The sequence below is a fragment of the Enhydra lutris genome, unplaced genomic scaffold (genome assembly GCF_002288905.1).
Source record: "Enhydra lutris kenyoni isolate GAN:26980312 unplaced genomic scaffold, ASM228890v2 scaffoldscaffold130, whole genome shotgun sequence".
Taxonomy (NCBI): domain Eukaryota; kingdom Metazoa; phylum Chordata; class Mammalia; order Carnivora; family Mustelidae; genus Enhydra; species Enhydra lutris.
The window spans coordinates 150,101-167,270 of NW_019154214.1; the positions used below are offsets into that span (position 1 = coordinate 150,101).

The 17,170-nt window shown below is 40.6% G+C and overlaps 1 protein-coding gene across 1 annotated transcript in view; it reads right to left on the reverse strand.

The window, feature by feature from the left end:
- Positions 1–585: 585 nt before the first annotated feature.
- LOC111139961 (protein WWC3-like) overlaps positions 586–17,170 on the reverse strand; it is a 157,686-nt gene continuing 141,101 nt past the window's right edge. Inside the window, exons 20-22 of the mRNA XM_022492354.1 lie at positions 4,651–4,967; positions 1,785–1,912; positions 586–747 (exon numbers count right to left, since the gene is read on the reverse strand). Of these exons, the coding sequence (XP_022348062.1) occupies positions 1,793–1,912; positions 4,651–4,967 (437 nt within the window). The 3' untranslated portion in view covers positions 586–747; positions 1,785–1,792. The remainder of the gene's footprint in view (positions 748–1,784; positions 1,913–4,650; positions 4,968–17,170) is intronic.

Below are 17,170 nucleotides of genomic sequence, written 5' to 3' on the forward strand. Positions count from 1 at the left end.
GAGCCTGCCCCAGACTCATGGCGAGCGCACAAAGACGCAGACGACAGGAGAGGCGGCCGGTGCGCCATGCGCACGGGGTATAGCTTGGCTCGCACCGCCCGTGGGCGGCCCGCAGGGCCGCAGCGTGTGCGACGGTGAGTGAAGGCAGAGTGCGTACGCTCCGCAGCATGCGAAATACACTATAGGTACACTCGGGAAACGGATACAAGTGACGCGCTCAGCACAAAGTATTTGAGGTTTGGGTGGCAGAAACAGAACCGGCCCCAAAGCTCCATTGTAACCGCATGACAAATACTGAAGCACAAAGTTTTGTCTTTAAAATACAAATTAAAGTCAGTATTTTTCTTCAAGGAAAAAAAAAGTATTATAAATAAATTACAATACAATGAATTTGCCTGAACTCATTCCTCTTCCACCCTGTAAGTCTAATAGTGTAAAAACTGTACACTATTAACATGATACTTGATCTTTTACAAAATAACCCTGTTTTGAGATGTTAATTTCACAAAAAGGAAAAGTTAAACTCTGCTGTCAGTTATAAAATACATATTTATAGAGTTTTTAGAACAAAATACTATTAAAACTTTTGCATAAATATTTTAAAGACAAATTCACCTAGTCCAAAAACTTCATGAAAATGAAACAGACAGATGAACACTTCATGTGTACAACACACTACATCAAACATCATCGACTGGCGGAAGAGGTATGTTTATTGTTGGTCTTGTAAAAAATGCTATCTTCTCCCTAGGTTTGGAAAGAATTACAGGTTACAGATAATATGAACACCCTGAAAGCTGTCATGAGGCTCTCCTATTAATAATCACTCTTCATGCTTATAGAACAAATAGAACTTGTCATAATACAAACGTTTCCATACAAATTCTCAAAATTGTAGTAGAAGTTATGATATTCTGATAAGGACAGGGATTTATCTCTACTGCTTAGAACACTGCCTACTATCTAGTAAGTATGCAATAAATGTTTTATTAATAAATAAGTACATTTCAAAATATAAGCTCAAAATTACTTGAAGGAAGACAGTTAAAATATTTTATATTATTTTAGAATAGAGACATAAAAATTAAAGGTACAAAAAAACATAAAGGTAAAAGTAAAGCACAAAAGAGCACAGCTATAACTGTGTAGTTCCAGTGACATTAAAAAAAAAAAGCCAATTTATGTTACTCAAATTATTGATAGTGGTTAAAAAATATCTTCAGGATTTGGGAATGCTGATAATGTTTTGATTCTTGTAATGTTTAGTTTATGATAACTGACTATATTCATATATTATATTCATATATTCACTATATTCATATATAATTAAGTATATTTATAAAATAAGGACAATTATATATATGCTATATATACATGTATGTACAGTATGTTCAATCAAAAGTTAATTTAAAAAGGCAAAGGTCATACATATATGTACATGTGTAAATCACTGTTAAATACAACATGAAACCATTGGAAAAAAGTAGCTACATAAGCAAATTATATTTACTACATGAAACTACAGTCATGAAAAAATAATAGATTATGTAGCAACATCTGGTATTTTCATTCTTAAAAGCTAAATGCAAAATTAAACGTAAGTGATAACAACTTTTTTAAATGGTTTATACAAAAGATAAGAAGAAAACACCAAATGCTAACAGGAACGAGAATTCCTGTTCTGTTCCCAATTTTTTTTTTTTTAATATTTACTTTACTTTTTATAATGATAATGGCAAGACAGTAAAAAGCAAGCAAGGAGGTGGGCACACAGCCTTCCCTACCTGAAGGTCTACACTTGGATGGGTTCTTGGTAGTTCTGCCCATGTAGCTGGCATACCCCTCTGGAGGCCTTCTTCAGCATCTTCTCAGCTGCCTGTTCTTGATGGAAGTCAAGTTTGGCCTGTCTTGTCTGGAACAGCAACATTGGATGAAAGAGACATTTTTACTTCTAGTTTTAAGGAAGAAGGAATAGAGCTACTTCGAGCTCTGGGGTCCTACATGGGAGGAAAGGCTGCCCCATCCACACACACCGTGGCCACAGCAAATCTTCCCAGGAACTACCAGTGTGTCTGGGATAATCCCTTGCAGACATCACAACATTCCACCACAAAGTGGAGAGTGGCAATACAAGCAGTAGGGCTTGGGCATCCTTCCAGCAGTCCCTTACCTGAGGAAGCTGCAAAAGAGTTGGGTCAGCATTAATAAAAGAAATGATAAGAATCAAATAATCCTCTCAATACGTGCAGAAAAAGCATTTGCCAAAATACAGCATTCTTCCTCGGTAAAAACCCTCAACTTTGAAGAGGTAGGGGGCACCCACCTCAACGTCCTGAAGGCTACATACAAAAGACCCACAGCTAATATCCTCCTCAATGGGGCACCACTGAGAGCATTCCCCATAAGGAAAAGGACAGGACCACGATGGGGACATGTCCACTCTCACCGCTCTTATTCCTCCTAGTTCCCTAAGTCATAGCTTCTGCCATCTGACCACCAAAAGAAATCAAAGGCATCCAAGTTGGCAAAGAAGAAATCACATGATCACTCCCAGCAGACGTCATGAGAATCCATATAGAAACCCAAAAGACTCCATGAAAATCATATGAATAAAAACAGAATGAAATGTGCCAGAACTGGTCTGGGAATTCACCTCTGTCCAGGATAACACAGCAACACACAGAAGTCGCTTCCATTTCTACACACTCATAATGAAGCAGCCCAGAGAGTCTTCAAGGAATTGCTCCTGTTCCCAATTACAACCCAAGCCATAATACCTAGGAGGAAGCCTAAGCAAAGAGGTCCAAGAGATGTGCTCTCCAAATTAGAGACACTTATGAGAGAAACTTAGGTAGACACAAAGAATTGAAGCCCTTTCCATGCTCATGGACTGGAAGAATAAATCCCATTCCCAGGATGTAGTCACAACCAACAGCCATGTCCACACATAAAGCAATCCCTATGAAAGTGACACCAGCATTTTTCACAGAGCTGCGACAAAGAGGGAAGCACCAGACAAGTCCCCTGAGGATCCAAGGGAAAGTGGAGAAAGAACACCAAACTCAGAAACATCCCCATCAGGACCTCAGGCTGTGTGACAAAGCTGTCATTGACAGTATGATCCTGGCACCAGGGGAACAGAGGGAAGAACTCAGACATGGGCCCTTCACTTGCTGGTCAAGGAATCTTGGACAGAGCAGGAGAGAATGAATATCCAATGGACAAAAGATAGTCTCCTCCCCAAATGGTGGTGGGAATGCTGGACCAACGGCCACATGCAGAAGAAGGACCCTGGACCCTTCGCTTTCTCCATACACAGAAATCCACTCAAAACGGACCAAAGACCTACACAGTAGACAGGAATCTGGCAACATCCTAAAGGAGAAGGCAGGCAGCACCCACTTTGAGCTGGACTGTAGCAACATATTGCTCCACACAAGGAGGAACAGAGGCAAGGGAAACAAAGACACAATTGAATGGCTGGGACATCATCAGGTTGAAAGCATTGGGCAATGCCAAGGAAGCAATCAACCAAGCTAAAAGGCAGCCTCTGGAATGGAAGAAGAGATCCCCAAATGACATACTCCATCAAGGGCTAGTATCCACAGTCTGAAGAACCCTCTCAAACTTGACACCCTACACAGCAAAATTCCAGCCAAGAAAGGGCAGAAGATATGAACACACACTGCTCCAAAGAAAACACATCTGAATGGCTAACAAACACATAATGAAATGCTCCACCACCCTCATCATTCCAGAAATAGAAATCACACCACACGGAGATGCCACTCCCCACCACTCAGAGTGGCTCAAGTGCACAACTTGGGAAACAAAAGATGTGGCCAGGATGTGGAGAAACAGTAGCTTTCTTGCCCTCTTGGTGGGAATGCAAGCTGGAACAGTCATTCTGTAAAACAGAGCTACCCCACAACTCAGAAATCGCCCTACTGGGTATTTACTCCAAAAATACAAATGTAGTGATCTGAAAGGGTACCTGCACCCCAATGTTAATAGCAGCAATAGCCACAATAGTCAAAGATGTGGTATATACACACAATGGGATATTACTCAGGCTTCAAAAGAATGAAATCCTGTCATTTGCAACAACATAGATGGTCATATGCTAAGCTAAATAAGTCAGTCAGAGAAAGACAAACACCATATGATTTCAACATATGTGGAATTTAAGAAAGAAAACAAATGAACACAAGGGAAGGGAAGGGAAAATAAAAGAAGATGAAATCAGAGACGGAAACAAACCGTTTAAGAGTCTTAACCACAGGGAACAAACTGAGGGTTGCCAAAGGGGAGGTAGTTGGGGGGGATCAGGAAAATGGGAGATGGGCATTAAGGAGGGCACCCAATGGGCTGAGCCCTGGGTATTATACACAACTGATAAATCACTGAATTATACCCCTGAAACTATTCACATATGTTAACTAAGTATTTTAAATTAAAAAAAAAAAAAAAAAAGTCATGGGTTGGTGGCACAGGAATACCAGCTGCCTGGCCCACGGAGGGAGAAACCCAGTCCCTTCAGAGGAGCCCAGGGAGTGTTCAAAGTACAGCTTCATCATCATGACCAGGCAGGCCCAGGATGCTGGAGGGACTCCGTAGCGGGCCTTGCCAGGCGGGGCCCAGGCCTCTTACCTGCCTCTCAGCTTCCTTCAGCAGGCTCTTCTGGAACAGCTCGTCCCACAGCACCCAGTTTGGGAGATCAGTCTGGCCTCGGAGCTGCGCATCTTCTAACCACTGCCTCAGTTCCCTCAGGGTGCAGATCTCCTTGTTCAGCTGCCTCTGGCGCGTTCTGGAGGCCTGGAGATCCAGCTCCAGGTCCAGGGAGGTGTGGGCCATGAGCTCGGCCAGGGAGGACCTACAGGACTGCGGGGATAGCAGCTGTGAGCATACACGCTGAGATGGCCCTGGAGGGTGCAGCACAGCCAGCAAGCTCAGCCAGCGGCAAGATCCTTCCAGAACGAATGGGGATAAGTGAAGCTCAGCTACTGGACAAGTGTTTCTCTACCCATGGCCAATGTCAAGCTCAGCTACTGGACAAGTGTTTCTCTACCCATGGCCAACATCAAACAAACATAGGATTTGGGCAAGATTAACTTAAGTCTCCAGTTCAATATCAAGTTAGTGATGCAAATGGTGTGATTTATTTGCAGAGACAGATCCTTACCTGAGACTGGCAAAATTAAAAAATGGGTACAATCTTAAGTGTTACTGACTATACATTAAATGCCTAAAAATCTCCATTGTCTTTGATTCTAAAATTTCATTTTGCACTTATATCTAGAAAGACACTCTGTATGCAAAGGTGACTCAGTTGTTTTACAATATGAAAAAAATTATATAGAACAGGTAATTAATTAAATACATTTTAAGGCCAGCATAAAATGTGGCCATTGTAAAAATTGAAAAAAATATAAATGAGCATGGGGTGGGGTTCCTTCCATGGCTTCTAAGGGATAGTAAGAAATTTTCCTTGCCTTCAGGCAGTTCACTGCCAAGCTTGGGTCACAGTGGGCACAAATTTGTAGCCAGTCTGTTCTGTCACACACAGTCTCAGTGCTACAAATAGCACTACTCCAGCAGTTACCTGTATGAGGTGCTCCTTCTGACCATTTCAAGCAAGAGGGTCAGAGTTGGAAGACTTTCAATATCTAAACGCAAAATATGTCAAGAGCATTATCCCAGTAATTTCCCACAGCACTCAAACCACCAGTAGCTGGAGGAACCATGATGGAAAACTGGTAACTAAATCCTGGACATGCATATTCCACTCTCTCTTGGACCCGAGGGAGAGTCTGATCCAGCTGAACATAGTCAAATGTTTGTAGGACACTTGGAAGAGAGCCCCTGAATTCACTCAGGTGCACTGTATCAGAGTTATAACAGAGTTAACCCTGAGGAAGCTGGGTGGTAAGAAAGGAATGCCTTTCCCAGTACAGACTGACACAATTCAGCAGAAGAATGTGGAGTATACAAGCACATGCACTTGGCCAGCTACAGGATCACAGTGTTCTAGCCAAATGGAGCTGAGGGGAAATAGGAGACTGACCCATAAAAGATGGAGAAAAGAAATATCCTAGGGAAGTACCAGCCAACCAACTGGATCATCATTCTCACAGAATGCTCCCTGTGGCCTGCATAGCCTACCATGTGAAGAGAGCCCAGTCCCAAAGGCTGAACAACTTCAGCCTTGGTGAGGGGAATAGCTCTTTAACCCACAAGTGGAGATATTGCGAATGGGCAATGATCACCAGCTTCTGTGGGCCTTGATCCAGGACACCCAGAAGTAGTCACACTGCAATAGTTTCTCACAGTTCAGCTAGCTCTTTACCACCTTCCTGGATGCTAAACTTGCTGAAGGTGTCCTGAGATGATTTGCTCCAGATCTGTATATGGCATCTGGCTCTTCAGTGCTACTGAAGGCCAGAAAGTGATGACCATTTACATCTGTCAGGAGTTGGAAGAACCGAGCTCCCCACAGAAGCTGGATTTGTGACTAAGACAGCAGTTTGTGTGTGTATAATGTCATCTTCTCCAAAGAGCTTACCACTTTGGAGTTGTTTGAGAAGACTGCCACCCAGTATAGCATCTCCCCACAGCGCATCCACCTTACTCTACTGGCAGGGCCCCACAAGCATCCACATTATTTTGAGCAACTAGATGGTGCAGAATTTCCAAGATCAGTACTATCTCCTCCTCAGTACCTTAAAAGTAAGAACAATGATGGATACCACTAATCCTAAAATCCTACCACTAGCACAAGTAGAGCATATAAGGTAGAGCATACAACTCAGCCCCATCGATTCCCTAGGATGTAGAAATTGCACCATTATAACCTGAGGTATCGCCTGGCAAACTGTAGTTACGAAGGACTTTACCTTGTCTATGAAAACCACAGACTAATATCAGCAAAAACTGGATGCAGTATCTGGCATGCAGAAAACCGATGGCTCCTCTTTTCTTCCTATTAGACTCTAGCTTTTGAATGTTTTTTTTGACCTTTCCCAGTCCTGACATCCTAAAGAAGCAAACAGCAGGGGGCATAGTCTCTGAAAGACCTTTTTCTTATTGGAGGCTAGTGCACTGGCTACTTTCACACCACTATAGTGATTCTTTCTCAATACTCCCCTATATTCGAGGAAAGCTCTACCTCACCCCCAACCTTCTTTACCATCTCTGATAACTGGCTTTGTGACCAGGTGTTCTGACTTATGTAGACAGTTCATTACTACTCTGTCCTCATGATGGTTTCCCTTCTCAGTGAGACTGGTGAGCATCCATCCTTCTGGTTCATAGACGGATTGATGGGAATGAGATTTATTCTATGCCTTCTTCTTCTTTCACTTTCTTGAGTTTTTTCTAAGGACTTCCTGATGCAAAACCCAGAAATGGGCTCATGTGTGTGGACTGGTAATGCAGACACCATGATGCATGTGTACAACCCACCACACAGACCTAGGTGGCCTTGGGAAGGGAGATGGAGAAGGAAAGTGAGAAGCTATAACAACTATTATCAGGTACATTCTCACAAGTATAAAGGGGATGAGAACAAAATAATTTTTAAGCTCCTTTTATATAATTTTATTTCCTAAACAATCATGGCTAAAGACACCTAGGAAATAAGCATTCCACTGTATGATCAGATGACCTCCACAATCACATCAGGCCCCTTTGGATGGACTTAACCAACTTGTTTTTAGACAAGAACTTCATTAACCAGTGCCAAACTTGACAAGATTCCCCCCTGGGAAACTTCCTAATTTATGTGAAGGGCCTTTAAATGTTTGTCTTTTGGGGTGGGTGGGGAGTGTGAAGGGTGTATTTAGAGCATTTTGCCTGCATTAGAATGGTTGGATTGCCTTTATTAGTAGCCTAACTATGGGGAAATCTGAATTTCAGGAATGGGTAAACTCAGGAATTGTCTTTGTCTTGCCTCTATTTCCTGGTACCAGAGATCTATACTGGTCTAAGGCTTTGACTCTTTGTTAATTTAGGTTTATCTTCCAAAGCACTGCAAAGCCCTATGACCAACTGAGCTATGACCAACTGGGAGGATGTTAAAACTTCTAAAGTGGAGCTTCTGGGAACTATAGTGCTAAGGTCAAAGGTGATCAGAATTGGATAAACCTTGTTTTATAGATGGGGAAAGTGAAGCCTCAGGGGAAGGCCAAAGCTAGCTCCCTGATGTCACATAGTGATAGAGTGATATAAATTTATCATATAAATCAAGACACTTCTAAGGGTAAAAGGAACTCTAGTAATAATTACACTGATACAACAGGTATAGTGTCCCTACAGAGTAAAACAGGCTCCTGATTCCTGTTTTATATTGGGAGGATGGGGGAATAGGTAATGCCTTTATTGAGATATAACTCACCTACCATATATTGTACCCATTTATAGTATACATCTCTATAGTTTTTAGTAAATTCGCAGAATCAACACATTCAATTTTAGAACATTTTCCTTACTCTCAAAGGAAACCCTGTTTCCCTTAGTAGTCACCTTCCCACTACTAGTACCCCCCCGCCCCTGCCCAAACTCCTCTAGTCCTCAGCAACCATGAATCTACTTTCCATATAGGTTTACCTATTTTGGGCATTTCACGTGTATAGAATCACAGTGACCTTTTGTTACTTGCTTTTTTAACTAGCGTAAGGTTTTCTATGGTCATCCATACTGAACATGTATTAGTACTTCAAACCATTTTATAGGTATTACTTCACTCTGGATATATGTAGCACATTTTGTTTATCCATTCATAATTGATTAACACAGTACTTCTACTTCTTTAGCTGTAGATAATGTACAATAACATATATTATATATAACATATATAATATATAATAATATAATAATGCTGCTATAAATATATATTTGTACAAGTTCTTGCAAACACATCTTTTCATTTCTTTTGATTATATATCTATGAGTAGAACTGCTGAGTCATTTAGTAACTGTTACTTTTTGAAAACCTGCCAAATTGTTTTCCAAAGCAGCTGTACCATTTTACTTTCCGACCAGCAGTATATGAGGGTTCCAGTTTCTCCAAATCCTTACCACCACTTGTTATTATTATCCTTCTGCTTACATCATTCTAGTAGCAGTGTGGTAATATCTCATTGCAGTATTGATTTGAATTTCCCTGATAAGTGATGCTGAGCATCTTCTCATGTGTCTGTTGGCCCCCTGGATGTCTTCTTTAGAAAAATGTCTATTCGGATACTTTGTTCATTTTTTTAAGATTGTATTTATTTGAGAGAGAGAGCAGAGTGAGAGACAGCACACAATCAGGAGAAAAACAGGACAAAGAGAAGTACACTCCCCAACTAAGCAGGGAGCTCAATGTGGGGTTCAATCCCAGGAACCTGAGATCATAAACTTAGCTGAAAGCAGAGGCTTAACTGACTAAGCCACCAAGGCATCCCGATCCTTTGCCCATTTCTAATTGGCTTACTTCTCTTTTAATTACTGAGTGGCCTGAGTTCTTTGTGTATTCTAGATGCAGGACCTTTACCACAGATACGATCTGTAAAAAATTTATTCCCATTCTGTCGATTGTCTTCACTTTCTTATGATGTCCTCTGCAGCACAAAAGTTTTTGATAATGTGAAAGACACCTATTTTTTACTTTTTTGCTTGCGCTTTGTATGCCATATCAGAAAAACCACTATATAGTCCAAGGTCAAGAAGATTTATGCCTATGCTTCCTTCTAAAATTTTCATTTTTAGTGACAGAGTTACTAAATGGCATTTGATTTATTTCAAGCTAATTTCTGTGTATGGTAAGAAGGAGAGGTCCAACATCATTTATCTTTCACATGTGGATACTCAGTTGTAAAGGCTAAAGGCCCTGATTTTTACTAGATCTTTTCTTCTGGGACATGGTCTGTTATTGGGAAACTCACCCTTTTTTCTTTTCTTTCTTAATATTAATTATCTTGGAGGGGGGGCTGAACATTATTTACATATTTTTAACCACACAGTTACCCCATCCCCCTACCCCCCTCCATTCTGTGACTGTCAATCCATCTCCTGGAGTCCAGAGTGTCTCATGGTTTTCCTCCCTCTCTGATTTCTTCCCATTCAGTTTTCTCTCCCTTCCCCTTCGATTTTCTGCACTATTCCTTATTTTCCACATACGAATGAAACCAAGATAATTGCTTATTTCACTCAGCATAATCTCCTCCAGTCAGTCCCACCCATGTTGATGAAAATGGTGGATATTCATCCTTTCTGATGGCTGAGTAATATTCCATTGTATATATGGACCACATCTTCTTTATCCATTCATCTGTTGAAGGGCTTCTCGGCTCTTTCCACAGTTTGGCTATTGTGGACATTGCTGCTATGAACACTGGGGTGCATATATCCTTCTTTTTAATGCATCTGTATCTTTGTGGTACAAAGTACAAAGTAGTACAATTGCTAGGTCAGAGGATAGTTCTATTTTTTTTTTTCATTTTTTTATTATTATATTTAGATAGCCACTATAGTGTACAAAATTAGTTCTTGGTACAGTATTCAATGATTCATTTATTAAGTGTAACACCCAGGGCTCATCACAGCAAGTGCCCTCCTCAATACCCATCACCCAAAGACTCCATCCCCCACCGTCCTCCCCTTTGAAATCCCCAAATTGTTTCTCAGGGTACATCTCTCTCATGGTTCATCTCTGCCTCTGATTTCTCCCCTTTGGATTTCCCTCCTTTCCCCTATGGTCCTCTGGGCTATTACACATGTTCCACATATGAGTGAAACCATATGATAATTTGCTTTCCCTGACTGACTTATTTCACTTAACATAATCCTCTCCACTTCCATCCATGTCAATGCATGGTGAGTATTCATTCTTTCCAGTGGCTGAATAATATTCCACTATATATACAAACCACATCTTTATCCATTCATCTGTGTAAGGGTATTTTGGCTCTTTCCACAGTATGCTGGTTGTGGACACTGCTGCTATGAATATTGGGGTGCACATGTCCCTTTTTTCACTACATCTGTACTGCAATACCCAGTATTGCAACTGCTGAGTCATAGGATAGTTTTAGTCTCAATGTCTTGAGGAACATCCATGCTGTTTTCCAGAGTGGTTATACCAGCTTGCATTCCCACCAACACTGTAGGAAGGGTCCCTTTTATCTGCATCCTCTCTACATTTGTCATTTCCTGACTTGTTAATTTTTGTCATTCTAACTGTATAAGGTGGTATCTCATTGTGGTTTTGATTTGTAGTTCCCTGATCCCAAATGATGTAGAACATTTGTTCAAATGTCTATGAGCCATTTGCATGTCTTCTTTGGGGAAGTATCTATTCGTATTTCCCATGCCCTTAATGACTGGCTTATTTGGTTTTTAGGTGTTGAGTTTCAGAAGTTCTTAAAGATCTTAGATATCAGCCCTTTACCTGATATGTCATTTGCAAGAATCTCCCATACTGTGGGTAGCCTCTTGGTTTTGTTGTCGGTGTATTTGTTGTGCAAAAGCTTTTTATCTTCATGAAGTGCCAAAAGTTCATTTTTGCTTTTGTTTCCCGTATCTGCCTATGGAGACATATCTTGAAAGAGGTTACCGCCTACGTTCTTCTCTAAGGTTTTGATGGATTCCGGTCTTACAGAGGTCTTTCATCCATTTTGAGTTTAGTTTTGTATGGTATAAATAAAATGGTTCAGTTTCATTCTTCTGTATGTGGCTGCCGAGTTTTCCCAGCACCACTTATTGAAGAGACTGTCTTTTTTCCACTGGATATTTGTTTCTTGATTTGTCAGTTTAGTTCACCACAGAGTTGAGAGTCCATTTCTGGAGATTCTATTCTGTTCCACTGCTCTGTGTCAGTTTCTCTGCCAATATCGTGCTGTCTTGGTGATCACACCTTTGTAATATAAGTTGGCAATCAGGCATATGATGCCCCAGCATTGGTTTTCTTTTTCAACATTCCCCTGGGAATTTGGAGTCTTTTCTGTTTCCCTAAAAATGTTAGGGTTGTTTGTTCCAGCTCTGTGAAAAATGTCCACAGTATTTTGATAGGGATTCCTTGAATGTGTAGATTGCTCTGGGCAGCATGGACATTTTGCAATATTTATTCTTCCAATCCATGAGCATGGACTGTTTTTCCATCTTCTTCTGTCTTCCTCAGTTTCTTTCTTAAGTGCTGTAGGAGTATAGATATTTTATTTCTTTGGTTAGTTTATTCCTAGGTATCTTATTGGTTTTGGTGCTATTGTAAATGGAATCAATTCCTGAATTTCTCTTTCTTCATTCACATTGTTAGTGTATAGAAATGCAACTGATTTTTGTGCAATGATTTTGTATCCAGCCACATTACTGAATTCCTATGTAAGTTATAGAAATTTGGGGGTGGAATCTTTTGGGTTTTCCACATAAAGTATAATATCACCTGCAAAGAGTTAGAGTTTGACTTCTTCTTTGACAATCTGAATACCTTTTATTTCTTTGTTGTCTAACTGCTGAGGCTAGGCTCCTACTACTATGTAGAACTATAGTGGTGAGAGTGGGCATCCTGTCATGTTCCCTACCTTAAGGGAAAAGCTCTCAGTTTTTCTCCACTGAGAAAGATGTTTGATGTGTGTTCTTCATAGGTGGCTTTTACGATATTGAGGTATGTTTTCTCTATCCCTACACTCTGAAGAGTTTTAATCAAGAAAAGATGCTGTATTTTTCAAATGCATTTTCTGCATCAATTAAGAGGATCATAGGGTTCTTGTCCCTTTTTTTGCTAATGTGCTCCATCACTTTGATTTGCAAATGTTAAACCACCCTTGCATCCCAGTAATAAATATCACCTGGTCATGGTGAATAATCTTTTTAATGTAATATTGGATCCTATTGGCTAGGATCTTGCTGAGAATCTTGGCATCCATATTCATCAGGGATATTTCTCTATAATTCTCCTTTTTGATGGGGTCTTTGCCTGGTTTTGGGATCAGGGTAATGCTGGCCTCACAGAATGAGATTAGAAATTTTCCTTTCATTTCTTTTTTTTTTTTAAATAGCTTCAGTAGAGTAGGTATGATTTCTTCTTTAAATGTTTGGTAGAATTCCCCTGTGAAGCCATTTGGCCCTCGAATCTTGTTTTTTGATTTTGGTTTTGATTACTGTTTCAACTACCTTGTTGGTTATTGGTCTGTTCAGATTGTCTGTTTCTTCCTATTTGAGTCTTGGTAGTTTGTAAGCATCCAGAAAAACATTCCTTTCTTCCAGATTGCCTAGTTTATTGGCATATAGTGGGCGTATGCTGGTATTAAGTTCTAATAACTGTCTCTATTTCCTTGGTTTTGGTTGTGATTTCTCCCCTTTCATTCATTATTTTATTAATCTGGGTCCTTTATTTTATCTTTTGGATAAATTTGGCCAGAGGTTTAAAGACCTTTTTAATTCTTTCAAAGAACCAGCTTCCAGTTTCGTTGATCTATTTTCTGTTCTAGTTTCTATTTCATTGATTTCTGCTCTAATCTTTATTTCTCTTCTCCTGCTTGGTTAGGCTTTACTTGCTGTTCTTTCCCCAGCATCTTTAGGTGTAAGTTTAGCTTGTGCATTGGGCATTTTTCTAATTTTTTGAGTGAGGCTTGGATGTCTATGTACTTCCCTTTAAGGACTGCCTTTACAGCATCCCATAGGTTATGAACCATTGTTTTTGTTTTTATTGGTGTGCATGAATTATCTAAGTTCCTCTTTAATTTCCTGGTTGATCCATTCATTCTTGAGCAAGATGTCTTTTAACCTCCAAGTATTTCTGGTCCCTCCAAAATTTTTCTTATGGTTGAGTTCCAGTTTTAGAGCATTGTGGTCTGAAAATATGGAGGAAATAATTTCAGTCTTTTGGCATTGGTTGAGATCTGAATTGTGACCCAGTATGTCATCTATTCTGGAGAAAGTTCTGTGTGCACTCAAGAAGAGTGAGTATTCTCTTGTTTTAGGACAGAATGTTTCGTCTATATTGATCAAGTCCATCTGGTCCAATGTGTCATTCAAAGGTCTTGTTTCTCTTTTGATCTTCTGTTTAGATGATCTATTGCTGTGAGTGGACTGTTGAAGTCTATTATTAATGTATTATTATCAATATGATTCTTTATTTTAGGTATTAGTCAGTTTATGCAGTTGGTTACTCCTGTGTTAGGAGAGTAGATTTTTACAATTCTTAAGATTTTCTTTTTGAATAGACCCTTTAAACATGATATAGTGTCCCTCTGCATATCTTACTACCATCTTGGTTTAAAATCTAATTTGTCTGATATGAGTCACTCCCCCAGCTTTCTTTTTAGGTCTGGTGGCATGATAAATGATTCTCCATCCCTTCACTTTCAATTTGGGGATCTCTTTAGGTACAAAATGAGTCTCTTATAGACAGCATATGGATGGGTCTTGTCTTTTTATCCAATCTGAAACCCTGTGTCTCTTGATGGGAGCATTCAGTCCATTCATAATAACCACTGAAAGATATTAATTTAGTGCCATCATATTGCCTGTAGCATCCCTGTTTCTATAGATTGTCTCTTTTAATTTCTGCTCTATATTACTTTTGCAGTATTTCTTGTTTTATAGAATCTTGCAGGGGGGCTTGATGGTCACATACTCTTTCAGTTTCTGCTGGTCCTGGAGGCTTTTTTCCCTTCCATTCTGAATTACAGCCTTGCTGGATAAAGTATTCTTGGCTGCATATTCTTCCCATTTAGTACCCTGACAATGTCTTGCCAGGCTGTACTGCCTTGTCAGGTCTTTGTGGATAGGTCTGATGTTATTCTGATTTTCCTTCTTCTGGATGGAAGAAATCTTTCCCCTTAAATGTCTCAGGATAACTTCCTTGGCTCTAAGATTTGCAAGTTTTACTATTATATGCTGGGGTATTGATCTTTGTAGGGGAGAAGCCTCTCTGCCTCTTGGCCACAACAGCTTGTTTCCTTACTCAGATTAGGGACATTCTCAGCTATGATTTGCTCAACTAACCTTTCAGTCCTCTCTCTCTCTACATCTTCTCAGGGATGCCAATAATTCTGACATTGGAACATTTCATGGTGCCATTGATTTCTCTAAGTCTGTTCTCATGGGCTTCTAGCTGCTATCTCTATCTTCCTCAGCTTGTTCATTTTCTATCAGCTCATCTTCTAGATCACTAATTCATTCTTCTGCCTCATTTAACCTGGCTGTCAGAATATCCAGTTTTGACTGGATTTTTTTTTTAAGTTTTTGCCTGATTTTTTTTTTGTTTTTTTTTTTAATTTTTTTTTAAGTTTTTAAGTTTTTTTTTTTAAACTTTTAAAGTTTTGCCTGATTAGATCTCACTTCTGCCCTTAGAGATTCTATATTGTCACTATGGCTCTTTTCAATCCTAGCTATTGACTTTATGATTGCTATCCTGAAGTCTATCTCTGACATCTTGCTTATAGCCACTTAGATCTTGTTTAGATCTGTAAGAGAGGACATTGTCTCTGGTTCTTTTGTTTGTTGAAAGTTCTTCCTCCTAGTCATTCTACTGAAGGACAGCTGAGCAAATGAACAGAATCCAAAATATCAACCAAGACTCAAGCTATATGCACCTTAGAAAAAAACTGAAGTGGCTGAAGACTACCACCGATATGCCATTAAAGCCAAGATGATCCAAAACAATAAAAAAAGAGGAAAAGGAAGAAAAAGAGAAAAGGAAAAAACAGGGTGGGAGTGCAGAGAGAGATTATAATCTCTTGAATGGACACAGTACAGTGATCTGCCTATTTCTGCTTGATTTTGGTCTCTGTGTTAGAAGACACTATATCCCAAAATTGCAAAGAAGTCAGAACATACATATATCATTGTAAAATTGGACAGAGTGAAAAGCGGCTAATATGGAGCATAAATCTCTAAAACATATATGTGATTAAAAAAAAAGAATAAGAACAGAAACTAAAAAATCTAAAATTTTAGCTTGAAGTGTAAGGGAGTCATGAGGGAACACATGGAGCTCTCTGGCACTGAAGTTTTACAGTCCTGTAGGAAATAAGCTTATCATTCACCCATTCTTCCAGTCTCTCTTTTGGGGGAAGGGCCTTCTGCTTGGCTTCTCAGTTGTCTTTGCCTAGATGAAGTTGCCCCCACTGTTCTTGTCAGGGGAATGGGCTTTATGTGAGCTGGTCTGCTGTGTGACTTTTGCTCCCTGGCATCTTTCTGCTTCTCTCTAGAGGGTCAAAGCAAATATGGCTATGTGGGAATCACCACCCCAGAACTGCAAGGTTGTGGTCCACCCTCCTCAACAAATCCTCTGTCAATCCATCTCCACCTCTGTGGATAGCAAACTCCACCAACTCAGCATCTTCTGGGGGAGGGGCCTGTTGCTTTGATTCTCAAATGTCTTTGCCCCAGGCAGCATGGCTCTGTCTTTGCCAGGGGACAGGCTAAGTAATCTGCTCTGGTTTGTTCTCTGTAGTTCTCATTCCCTGAAGGCTTTTTCCTCACAGTTTTAGAGAATGAGAAAGAAAATGGCTGCCTCCCAATCTCTCACCCCAGAGAAGCCCAGAGCTTGGGGTCCCACTCCTCAGTAAGCCGTGAGAAAAGCAGTCAGTCACTCCTGTCTCCCTGGTCTCTGTCTGCACTCTGTATTCCCCTGGCCTGCAAATGAGCATTTCTATCTCAGGCACACAGCCCTGTTTAAAGTCTCCAAACCCAGCAGGCTCCTGCAGCACTCTCCCCTGCCACTCCTTTTGTGGGAGTAAAGAGGGGTTCTCCCCTGTCCTGCCATTTATGGGACCCTAGTCAAGCAGCAGTGGCCCAGCTGTGCTGGAAATCACAGTTTATGGCAACCGCAAGCTGACAGCCCATTCCTCAGCTCACACTAGGCTTCCCTGACCCAATATGTGGGCACTCTGCTACACGCAGGCAGCCCCCGTCTTCCAGTGACCCTGAGGATCCTGAGACCTCACTGTCCCTGCATTGGTTCCACCTCCCACTTAGTCAGCTGAGCAACATTCCTCACCAGAGCAGACTCCTATAAGTTGCAGTTTTGTGCCTTGCTGCTCTGTCACTTGGCTGACGGAGGCTCCTTCCCTCTGCCCTGTGGTCTATCTTCCCATACATCATCTCAGATTCATTGCTCCACACCTCCTACCTTGCAAAAAATGGTCACTTTTCTGTTCATAGAGTTGCTGCTATCCTTTCCTTC